Genomic DNA, 13,101 nt, shown 5'->3' with positions numbered 1-13,101 from the left:
CTCCCCATTAGCCCCCTTCACTGAAGTTCCCATATGCTCCCTTGTCTTATGCACTTTACTTACCTCCTTCCAGAGCATCTTTTTATTCTCCCTAAAATTTAATGATACTCTCTCACCCCAACTCTCATTTGCCCTCTTTTTCACCTCTTGCACCTTTCTCCTGACCTCCTGTCTCTTTCTTTTATACACCTTCCACTCATTTGCATTTTTTCCCTGCAAAAATCGTCCAAATGCCTCTCTCTTCTCTTTCACTAATAATCTTACTTCTTCATCCCACCACTCACTACCCTTTCTAATCAACCCACCTCCCACGCTTCTCATGCCACAAGCATCTTTTGTGCAAGCCATCACTGCTTCCCTAAATACATCCCATTCCTCCCCCACTCTCCTTACCTCCTTTGTTCTCACCTTTTTCCATTCTGTACTCAGTCTCTCCTGGTACTTCCTCACACAAGTCTCCTTCCCAAGTTTTAATTCCTAATATTCACATAATCAGTAAATCAAGTTTTAGAAATTTATTGCTGATAGATGTGCTGAGATGGGCAGCTGGTGCGATGTCTGATTACTATCTTGTGGAGGCAAGGGTGAAGATTTATAGAAGTTTTTGAAAAAGAGGAAACAATGTGGTAAAAAGAAAGTGGTGAGAGTAAGTGTGCCTGGAAAAGGGACTTGCATAATGAAATACCAGGAGAAGTTGAGAGTAAAATGGTAAAAGGTGAGAATAAATGGAGCAAGGGGAGTGAATGAGGAATGGGAAGTGTTTAAGGAAGCAGTGCTGTAATGTGTGAGAGATGCACACTGCATGTGAAAAGTGGGCATATTAGAAAGGGTAGCAAGTGGTGGGATGAAGTAAAGTTGTTAGTGAAAGCAAAAAGAGAGGCACTTGGACAGTACTTACAGGAAAGCAGTGCAAATGATTAGGCGATACGTAAAAAAAAAAAAGCAGGAGTTCAAGTGGAAGGTGTAGGAATTGAAAAAGAGGGCGAATGCAAGTTGAGGTGAGTGAGTATCAATAAACTTAGGAAGAATAAAATGCTTTGGGGTGGAAGGTAATAATGTGTGAAAAACAAGGGAACATATAAAACATTGGTGAAGGGGACAAAAGAGTAAATGGCAACAAGTGGTGATGAAGAGAGGAGATGTAGAGAGTATTTTGAAGGACTGATGAACATGTCTGATAACAGGGTGGCAGATGTCGAGTGTTTGGGCCAGGATGGTGTGCAAAGTGAGAGTCATGGAGAGTTATTTGGTGAAAAAAGGAGAGGTGATGAAATCCTTACATAAGATGCAATGTGACAAGGCAGCTGGCTTGGATAGTACTGCAGTTAAATTCATTAAGAAAGGGGGTGACTGTGTTGTTGATTAGTTAGTAAGGATTTTCAATGTATGTATGGATCACGGTGAGGTGCCTGAGGATCGGTGGAATGCAGATATATAGTGCCAATGTACAAAGGTGAGGGGGAAAAAGGTAAGTGTTCAAACTACAGAGATTTGAGTTTACTGAATTTACCTGCTAAGTTGTATGGGAGGGTATTGATTGAGAGGATGAAGGTATGTACAAGGCATATGACTGGAGAGATCAATGTGGTTTCTTAAGTAGAAGAGGGTGTGTGTGAGAAATATCTAAAGAAACAGATGGATGATAGGGTTCATAGAGATGCCTTGTGGAAGGTCTTAATAATATACTGTGTGGAAGGAAATCTGCTAGAAGTAGTGAGAATGAGTAACTGATGGTTGCTCATTTAGAAGATTATGTGATTAATTTTATTTTTTTTTTCTTTTTTTGCTTTGTCGCTGTCTCCCGCGTTTGCGAGGTAGCGCAAGGAAACAGACGAAAGAAATGGCCCAACCCACCCCCATACACATGTATATACATACGTCCACACACGCAAATATACATACCTACACAGCTTTCCATGGTTTACCCCAGACGCTTCACATGCCTTGATTCAATCCACTGACAGCACGTCAACCCCGGTATACCACATCGCTCCAATTCACTCTATTCCTTGCCCTCCTTTCACCCTCCTGCATGTTCAGGCCCCGATCACACAAAATCTTTTTCACTCCATCTTTCCACCTCCAATTTGGTCTCCCTCTTCTCCTCGTTCCCTCCACCTCCGACACATATATCCTCTTGGTCAATCTTTCCTCACTCATTCTCTCCATGTGACCAAACCATTTCAAAACACCCTCTTCTGCTCTCTCAAACACGCTCTTTTTATTTCCACACATCTCTCTTACCCTTACGTTACTTACTTGATCAAACCACCTCACACCACACATTGTCCTCAAACATCTCATTTCCAGCACATCCATCCTCCTGCGCACAACTCTATCCATAGTCCACACCTCGCAACCATACAACATTGTTGGAACCACTATTCCTTCAAACATACCCATTTTTGCTTTCCGAGATAATGTTCTCGACTTCCACACATTCTTCAAGGCTCCCAGAATTTTCGCCCCCTCCCCCACCCTACGATCCACTTCCGCTTCCATGGTTCCATCCGCTGCCAGATCCACTCCCAGATATCTAAAACACTTCACTTCCTCCAGTTTTTCTCCATTCAAACTCACCTCCCTATTGACTTGATCCTCAACCCTACTGTACCTAATAACCTTGCTCTTATTCACATTTACTCTTAACTTTCTTCTTTCACACACTTTACCAAACTCAGTCACCAGCTTCTGCAGTTTCTCACATGAATCAGCCACCAGCGCTGTATCATCAGCGAACAACAACTGACTCACTTCCCAAGCTCTCTCATCCCCAACAGACTTCATCCTTGCCCCTCTTTCCAAAACTCTTGCATTCACCTCCCTAACAACCCCATCCATAAACAAATTAAACAACCATGGAGACATCACACACCCCTGCCGCAAACCTATATTAATGTTTGTATTTATTGCTTATCTGTCGGCTTTGCGAAACATTATGAGATATTTTCTGTGATTATTTCAAGATGCGTTTCACTACGTCACATTTCAATTTCAAAACAAAAAAGGTTCTTAGGTTAAAACATTCCCTGATATGTTCACCTGCAATTTAGTGAGGGTAATATATCTGCTTAACAAACTCAGTACAACGACTATTTTTCAAGCTGAATTTGAATCTAGAATTTCAATACATGTTGGGGGCATTATGGCACATAAATATTTAATTAATTGTTAGGTATGTAGAAAATTCTGTGATTATTTGTTTACTATTCATTAAGTATCTATCATCTTGGGGAAGCATTATCAAATATTTTCCATGATTATTTCAAGTATTTTTTTTTTTTTTTTTTTTTTTTTTTTATACTTTGTCGCTGTCTCCCGCGTTTGCGAGGTAGCGCAAGGAAACAGACGAAAGAAATGGCCCAACCCCCCCCCCCCCATACACATGTACATACACACGTCCACACACGCAAATATACATACCTACACAGCTTTCCATGGTTTACCCCAGACGCTTCACATGCCTTGCTTCAATCCACTGACAGCACGTCAACCCCTGTATACCACATGACTCCAATTCACTCTATTTCTTGCCCTCCTTTCACCCTCCTGCATGTTCAGGCCCCGATCACACAAAATCTTTTTCACTCCATCTTTCCACCTCCAATTTGGTCTCCCTCTTCTCCTCGTTCCCTCCACCTCCGACACATATATCCTCTTGGTCAATCTCTCCTCACTCATTCTCTCCATGTGCCCAAACCATTTCAAAACACCCTCTTCTGCTCTCTCAACCACGCTCTTTTTATTTCCACACATCTCTCTTACCCTTACGTTACTTACTCGCTCAAACCACCTCACACCACACATTGTCCTCAAACATCTCATTTCCAGCACATCCATCCTCCTGCGCACATCTCTATCCATAGCCCACGCCTCGCAACCATACAGCATTGTTGGAACCACTATTCCCTCAAACATACCCATTTTTGCTTTCCGAGATAATGTTCTCGACTTCCACACATTTTTCAAGGCTCCCAAAATTTTCGCCCCCTCCCCCACCCTATGATCCACTTCCGCTTCCATGGTTCCATCCGCTGACAGATCCACTCCCAGATATCTAAAACACTTCACTTCCTCCAGTTTTTCTCCATTCAAACTCACCTCCCAATTGACTTGACCCTCACCCCTACTGTACCTAATAACCTTGCTCTTATTCACATTTACTCTCAACTTTCTTCTTCCACACACTTTACCAAACTCAGTCACCAGCTTCTGCAGTTTCTCACATGAATCAGCCACCAGCGCTGTATCATCAGCGAACAACAATTGACTCACTTCCCAAGCTCTCTCATCCCCAACAGACTTCATACTTGCCCCTCTTTCCAGGACTCTTGCATTTACCTCCTTTACAACCCCATCCATAAACAAATTAAACAACCATGGAGACATCACACACCCCTGCCGCAAACCTACATTCACTGAGAACCAATCACTTTCCTCTCTTCCTACACGTACACATGCCTTACATCCTCGATAAAAACTTTTCACTGCTTCTAACAACTTGCCTCCCACACCATATATTCTTAATACCTTCCACAGAGCATCTCTATCAACTCTATCATATGCCTTCTCCAGATCCATAAATGCTACATACAAATCCCTTTGCTTTTCTAAGTATTTCTCACATACATTCTTCAAAGCAAACACCTGATCCACACATCCTCTACCACTTCTGAAACCGCACTGCTCTTCCCCAATCTGATATTTCAAGTATAAAACCATTAAATTATGTCATATTTCAATTTTTGAACAAAAAAGTTTTTGGGCTAAAAAATTCCCTGAACCTGCAGTTTTTGATATTTTTGTTAGGGTAACAGATTTGCTTAAAACCTCCGTATAAGAATTATTTTTCAAGCTGAATTTGAATCAAGGTTTTAATATATGCTGGGGGACATTATGGCCTCCAAATAAGTAATCAATTGTTACTCTTTTAAATCAATTGTTACTCTTTTAGAGGATTTTGTGCTAATTCAGTTTGTATCTATTGTGTATGTCAGCTTGGGGAAGCATTATGATACATTTTACGTGATCATTCCAAGCACAGAGGAGTTTCATTATGTCATACTTGAATTTCAAAACAGGTTTTTGGGCTAAAAAATTCCAAATTTGTGTGCGTTATCTTTTTTTTTTTTTTTTTTTTTTCTTTGTCGCTGTCTCCCGTGTTTGCGAGGTAGCGCAAGGAAACAGACGAAAGAAATGGCCCAACCCACCCCCATACACATGTATATACATACGTCCACACACGCAAACATACATATATATGCATTATCTATTTGCTTAAAAACCTCAGTATAATAACTATTTTTCATGCTGAATACAAATCTAAGGTTTCAATAAATGTAAGAGGACATCACATCAAGTAAATAAGCAATTGACTGTTACTAACTTAGAAAATTTTGTGATTATACGTTTGTATATATTAGGTATCTGTCATCTTAGGGAAGCTTTATGAAATATTTTCCATTATTATTTCAAGAACAGATGCTCCTGATATACGTCCAACTTCCGTTCTGACTGACTGGTTGTATCTCAAAATGGCCCTAAGTCAGATGTATGTCAACATGGCATGTAAAATTCATATACCTGTACAACATTCCTTCATCCTACTCAATTTCTATCACGATTCTCTTGTTTTTCATTAACCAGCTATATCATATGATTCTGTAGTTTCTTCTTATATTTCATCAAAATTCTTTAGTTCACAGATTAATTCATCCAAACTTTTATTGAACTTCTTGGCAGCTCCTTGGTCAGCACCTGCTGCTTCACCTGTGACTCAAACTTTGTGCAAGCTATATCTTTTAAATCTATTGAACCAACCATGATGTGTGGTGAAGTTCTCCATGTAATCCTCTCCCGCTTGCTTCTTTGAAGTCTCGAAAAGACTTCTACCCTTCGCCTGAATTATCAGTAAGCTTGGAATAAAACAATTCTTAATTTGATCTTCCATCCACAGCATCAATGATGTTTCCATTTCGTGGATGGGCCCTTGTCGCTGCTTTGTTATTATCATAAACTTTATTCCTGCCAAAGTTATCACTGCTTCATGTATTTCTCCTTTGTCCATTAAAATTGAGGAGACCATCGAATAGGACAACTGTAGATCATGTGCAATCACATCAACTTTTTTCCTCTTTGATATTTGGTGATTACCTTTATTCTCAATTCCAAATCGAGCATCTTCCTCGGCTTCTAGCCACATTTATCAACATGCGATTTTCTTCTTCCTCATCATATTCTTTGGCATTTAGTACAAAACTTATTTAATCCAGCACAAAAACTCTACATACTTACATACACAGGCATTTTAGGAGCATATCACAAAAAACAAGCATATAGCTATATATCATAAGATAGATTCCTTAATTCTTTTGGAACCTTTATGTTTTCAAGTGTTAAGAGTGACAAGGAGAGACTATATGTTTGTGGACAGACTGCCAGCAGTCTACATATGAGTGAGGCAGAAAGAAAAGACAGCTACTTCATTCAGAGGAAAGCAACCTGATAACCAGTGAACTGCTGGCTCACTACAAAGCCATCACTAACACTCATGATACCCAGATGGGTAATACACCTCTCTGGTTGGTGGCTGTCTACCAACATCTGTCTATCTATAGTTCTGATGCCTGTTCCAATTGGAACTCCTTCAACTAATGAACTCCAGTGTCACTTCTCAGCCTTTAGTGTCCCGCCCTTAACAGTCCACTGGCAGAGGGCAAGTCTAGCACAGTGTTTGCAGAGGCTCCTACCTAATATTTCTTTTGATTACTTCTATCTAATATTCCCACCTACTGCTTCTATCTACTGCTCCTATCATCTTGCCAAAAGGCAGGGCTAGCACATAGTGCTCACCATAGGAAAATCCAGAGTAAGAAGAATGTGCTGTGCAAGTTAAGGGTTGTCAACTGTTACATATGACAAGCATATGGCAAGGAGATATTGTATGTTTGTGTATGTTTGTGGACAATGCCTGCTGTCCACATGTTAGTGAGGCAACTATCTATGTTTGTGGACAATGCCTGTAGTCCACATGTTAGTGAGGCAACTACCTACATTTTCTATAGGTATTCATCAATACTCTTTGCTAAAAATCCCAGTTACAATTAAGAGTAAGTTTATCCTATTCACAGAAAACCATCAAAAGTACACAATGAAATCCAAAGAATGCAAAATACTTTCATATGTCCGTAGAAAAAATATTTTTCTGACAATAATCTAATAATCAAAGAAACTGATTTTTAAAAATATGTGAATTCAAGAGTTGAAAACTTGCACAGTGAACTTCACTTCCTTCAAGATACTGAAAAGATAACTTTCTCTTTCCTGCAATGGTTACTTGTTTGCAGTTTAGTCTAAGTGTTGTAATATGTTTGTTTCTGATTTACAATATTTCTTGGGAATAATATTTTCTTCGAAGGTTAAAGATCACACATAAATGGATTAAATGGGTTGCTTAGGCCTATCAATGGCCACCTTACCTTTAAAGTCTACCTCTCCATTGCCATCTGCATCAAATATATCAATGACACGCTGGACTAGCGGGTTCTGCTGAAGTTCTGGCAGTGACATAAATTCCTCCACAGAAAGAGAACCCGAATTATCGAGATCCAATTTACGGAACCGCTTACCAAGTCGGCGTATTTCATCAGCATCAACTGCAGGGGAAGTTTTATGCCAAGATTAGTGAGTATGAGCCTTAGATGTGGAATCAATAAGTCTCAAACTTTTATTAATTAATGGATAAAGGATGAATCATGAATGAACTACCCTTATAGAAACCAATCAACAGGAATTTCTCCAAGGTGTTAAAAAATCTCACCTTTTCCAAACTTAGGCAAACATGCTAACTCATCCATTATGATCTGCATCAGAAAATTACATTACAAACCACACAGTTGAGGGATATGGCTGACAAAATAAAGTATATGTATTTAAAGTATATATATATATATATATATATATATATATATATATATATATATATATATATATATATATCTGAAATATCTGGGTTAACAATGTATGATGATATGTCTTAATTTTCAGGCATCATTTCCATCACAACTAACCAAACTATACTTAGACCACAATGAAATGCTAAGTAGCAAACTTAATCATGCATGTGGGAAAGCCATAAGAAAATGAAAGTTTGCTGTATATCTACTCAAATGATTAATAAAAATCAGCAATGTCTTCATTTTGCTGGAGGTGATGAGGCATGTTCAGATCATATCTCCCAGTTTTTCATGTATCATAGCCATTATATATTCAGCTGCTGAATTAGGAGCGCTAATATCCCATGTATGCAACTACTGTTGAATGACCATTGCATCATTACTGCCATGTAAACTTCTATTATTCTATGAACTTCAACGAAGAAATGTCACTGATGTGATGCCAGGTACTTCACAGAATGTTGCTGATTAATAAAACAGCATATGAATTTGAAACATCATTGAAATAATATATCATCTTTATAAATTTTTTATGGTCTGTGCAGTCTGCATACGAACCAGCTGAGATACTTTTTTAAGAAAAGACGGAAAACCTGCAAAATCCTGATATCTCAATTCTTTTACTAATGATGGTGATTTGCAGGAAAAACAAATGCATTGGAAAATCAAAGTTCAATCCAGATAAATGAAACATCTTTTTTCTACTGGGCTCAAGAAAATAAGTGTCAAACATATTCTATGACTAAAAACAATATTCTTATCTGACAAGTAAAAATAGTCTTGTTTTGCATTGCACCATGTCCTTCAACTGTATGACTATTTTTTCAGTCTTCACCATGCATAAAAATAATTACATGCAAAATTACATATGAAATGTCTTCAATAACCTGGGTCACTTGTAAAATCTGGATGAGTGAGCAGTTACTCTTTAAATATAGGATGATATAAAGAGACTTATTGACATCATCTAGGGCTCAACAGAATGCTTGTCAAGAAAGTAGCTAAAGAGGAAATGGAATATAATTCAAAAATAATAAACTATATCTATATCTACATGTGCAGATCTTGAATGTGAACTATTTGTATTGAATATGTAAATAGATGATATGCAAATATCAAAGGATCATTTTCTTTACAAAAAAGGAAATATAAAAGTATGTAATCTTATCATATTTACATATCACAACACAATCAGAATTTAATCATAAAAAATCCTTATCAAAACCAGTTCTTAATCAATTATCATTAAGTTTCACTTTGACTTATGAATCATTATATTAAAATTTATCAATGATCAAGAAAAAATTACTGAGGAAATACTGCATTAACTGGGTTTCTATATTTTCCAGGAAAAGAATGTAGTTCATCAAGTTCATTAACAACATCCACAGAACCATCTGGCCAATATGGTGCTAAATCATCTTTTAAAAAAATACCAATTTACTAAGGATATAACTATTACACTGTAATTTAGGTTTACTTTGGTTTACATCATAAAATTAATTCAAGACATTTTATGAACAATAGATTTCTGAGGGAACATCTATTAATTTCTAACAGAGGCAACTCTTACTATTGTTACTTTTGTTCTCCAACTTTATGGTTCTAAAATAAATTCCAACACAATGGCAATTATTTGTAATATAATCTTTATAAATTAAAACCGTCATTTTCAGAAACTATGTTTAATTTACACAAAATAAATGATCACATTTGTTTCTGAGTTGCTAAGTTTATGTCTTACAGATAAGATACTGATTAAAGCTATTCACAACTTTAATTTTTAGACCAAGCTAGCCAGAAGGTTAGTATTATATGTACAGTTGCTAATACAGATTCTCCTCAAACTACTAGGAGGTAACTGAGACAGGTCTCTACCCAAAAGCAAGAATGAATCATGAGATCCCCACTTAAAAAGTATGAAGTTCTGACTTGTGCCATCTGTTCACTGAATGCACATATAATGCTTCATCTCTTTAACTATGAAAACAAAGTTTCTAGGTACATGTAACTACACTTGGGAAGAGGCCTATGACAGTCAATCTCAATACTGTAAATTACAATAGCAAAATTCAAATACTTCTTTTCCAAACTGAGAAAACTGAGCTAAACATGCAAAGAAATTGAAATTCTTTTGGCTCAGCCAATAACATCCCCTTTGAGGACACACAGTACCCACTAAGACAAAGGAGCCAAAGTGGTACCAATGTTATACTGAGAATACTGGTAACATTTGGTCATATTCATGATTGTTGGTAGTATGTGAAACATTTTGTCAATTGCCATGAGTCATGGACAGTATAGTTTCAGAACACTTGGCAATACTTTCATGCTCAATATTGCTTAAAAACATGATTAAAGTAACTTATCCCAATGACTAAAAATTTGCATTTTACTACTAAAAAAGTTAAACGAGGCTCAACTGACATACTTTTGTGAAGAAAAAACATTTATCAAAAATGTGTAGACTCTAGTACAATAACAATAATAAGGGTACCTACTATTCATATACATTCTGGTGAAAACTCTACCCAACACATAAAAAAACATGATTTTCTGCATGAGGATATTCTGATACTGAAATCCAACAAGACACCTACATCATGATTATGTCCGAATGTCAATATTTTGTTATTACTCTTTTGAAAAACAATAGCAGTTTCCATTAAAAGCACAGGATAGAAAGCAAGCTTACCTAGCACATAGGGTGAAACATAACACAGTTTATGTACCTGCATACAATGCTCAGCTTTCCTTAAAACAATCTTGCTGCAGGTCCATCTACTGTCAGTAAACATTACTCTCATCATGTATACCAGCTAAATATAGGAGAACTCTTCCATGCAACAAGCAGCACCTATGCACTTAAAATATTCATGCACTTTTCTAGCCCTGTCTTGAGCAGCACAGTAGAGTACCTACGTTCATGTACACAATGAGCTAAAAATAACTCGATCTTAAATACTGATAAAAATGATGGGACTTCCATCTGTCAAAATAAGTCTCACTTCCACTAATTTCTATATTTACCTATAGCAAAAGAAAAGCAAGCAATTAAAACATTCAAGTTAGAGCTGTCTCATCAACTTTGAAATCAAATAAAAAAATTGTTTGGAAACTCACAACTACAGAAAAATATAGGTCACTGTGGTGTGACAGAGGAGCAAATTAACATTTCAACAGACAGAGGCACTGATACCATTTTAGGGTGAAAACTGTGAGAATTCTTCATGAACGTAGCTACCACCCTGCACAGTCATGGACACACATCATACAACGGACAACTACTGGTTGCAAATGAACTCCTGGAAACTCCCAAGTCATAAGCCTCGCAAGAAGTTGGTGTTAAAAGGGGAAGGTGTCCCAAACATATATATAAATGTCCCAAAATAACTCTTGAAACCACAATTAACTGCTTTCCAACTGTCTTCATTTACTGTGTATATGAATGTGCTATCTCTTATACAGCCAGAATACCAGAGGTAATCCTTGTTAATTTGAATCTTCTAAATTGTGAAGAGATTTGAAGTAAATTTCATAAAAAATAAAATGATTATGGTGTACCAATACAGCAATAAGAAAAATACACAAATGAACAAGGAATCCAGAATAGTCACACAAAGTTACCTGAGCATGAGAGAGAACACAGTTAAAAAGTGGCTATGAGATACAGTCGATCTATTAAAATATATTAGCAGCCCTGACTAATGAGGAAGATGTAATGTTTCCATGTTATCACAATAACTTCTGTGAAAGGCAAAACCATCATAATCAGTTAACAAGATTGGTTGATGTGACATAGCTTCCATAGATGAATCTAAATCACAAAATGAAACCTATCTCCATAAATATAATGTACTCCTGATATACATCTGACATTCTTCAGTTGTACTTCACTGCAGCACATATATTTTTGGCATATCAAGTTAATTTTGTTATACTGTGACAATATGTAGCAAGAAGCAAGCCAACAACCTCTGTTGTACATATTATGCAATAAAACTTGAGATGCAGAGCCTAAATTAGATAAGTGACACCTTGGCACAAAGACAGTAGACTAATTTCCTAAGGGTCAGGCTCAATTCTGTAGCTGGAGAGAGTACGATTTCACTTGCCATAATAGTATCACATTTCACTGTACTCATTTCAAGGCTGCACACAAACTTATATATTTCACAGGAGGTTGGCAATCATTTAAACAAAATACTGTTAAGTGTATTAACTTATCCACATATTATTATTGATTTCACCCTTCCAATGGCAAGAGTAACATAAGTCTCTACTAAGTATGTTTTGAAATAAAATCTGGATTATTTGCAAAACTATAAAAATCTATACACCACAAACCAGCTCATTTCTACCCAGCTCAATACTCTCAGCATCATCAACAGCTATAGTGTGGTACTATCTTCTATGTACTTAAAAAATCTGAAGCAAGTAACAGACATAAGAAATGGGAACAAGGGACTGCATCGCAACACTAAATCAAGAATAATTACTCTTTAGTCTTGAACATGTTAAAAAAATCTGCTGATTTCAAAACCAGATCTCTTTCTTCTCTATGCCCATCATGATTCTGTCTGACAGCAACTCAGTAAGTCAAATCTAACTGAACAACATACTAAGGTAATATTCATCTATATCAAAGAATTCCTTTCAATCTATTAAAGTATCACAATTCTTTTTATCAAAGAACTATTATAATTCAAATGTTAATCCCTCCTATTATGCAATTTACTAAGATTCTTAGTCTTCATAACTTACGTAAAAAAGATTTTTATGCCAATCAAGAAAAAAAGCCACTTCTTCTGAGGAAGGGTAACCAATAGATAACCCTCTTTAATGAGTCTAGTTAGTATTAAACATTTAAATGAGTCTAGTTAGTATTAAATATTTACAACTGAAAAATTAAGTGGATTCTTTTAATCCTATGGAGGATGAATATTCTTCCCCCTGAACTGAAATGTTGATGGTTATGAGACTTTATCAATTAGCTTAAGGAGCTGCACTGATATTCTTAAAGAATCTAAACAACATTCAGCTTTGGTTTCTTTTCTGGAAAGAGTGAGCTCTTAAATCTCTTGTAAAACTCAGATTCTCCAAGAAAGATTACATAAAAATGTCCTTTTCTAATTTTCTGAGAGAT

General features: G+C 36.7%; 1 protein-coding gene across 6 annotated transcripts in view; it reads right to left on the bottom strand.

The window, feature by feature from the left end:
- LOC139752945 (calcineurin subunit B type 2) overlaps nucleotides 1-13,101 on the bottom strand; it is a 103,938-nt gene that overhangs the window by 11,760 nt on the left and 79,077 nt on the right. For all 6 annotated transcript variants that reach the window (XM_071669047.1, XM_071669050.1, XM_071669051.1 and 3 more), the window contains one exon: nucleotides 7,479-7,655. In XM_071669047.1, the coding sequence (XP_071525148.1) occupies nucleotides 7,479-7,655 (177 nt within the window). The remainder of the gene's footprint in view (nucleotides 1-7,478; nucleotides 7,656-13,101) is intronic.

The sequence above is a fragment of the Panulirus ornatus genome, chromosome 13, assembly GCF_036320965.1.
Source record: "Panulirus ornatus isolate Po-2019 chromosome 13, ASM3632096v1, whole genome shotgun sequence".
Taxonomy (NCBI): domain Eukaryota; kingdom Metazoa; phylum Arthropoda; class Malacostraca; order Decapoda; family Palinuridae; genus Panulirus; species Panulirus ornatus.
This window is presented reverse-complemented; position numbering and strand designations above follow the sequence as displayed.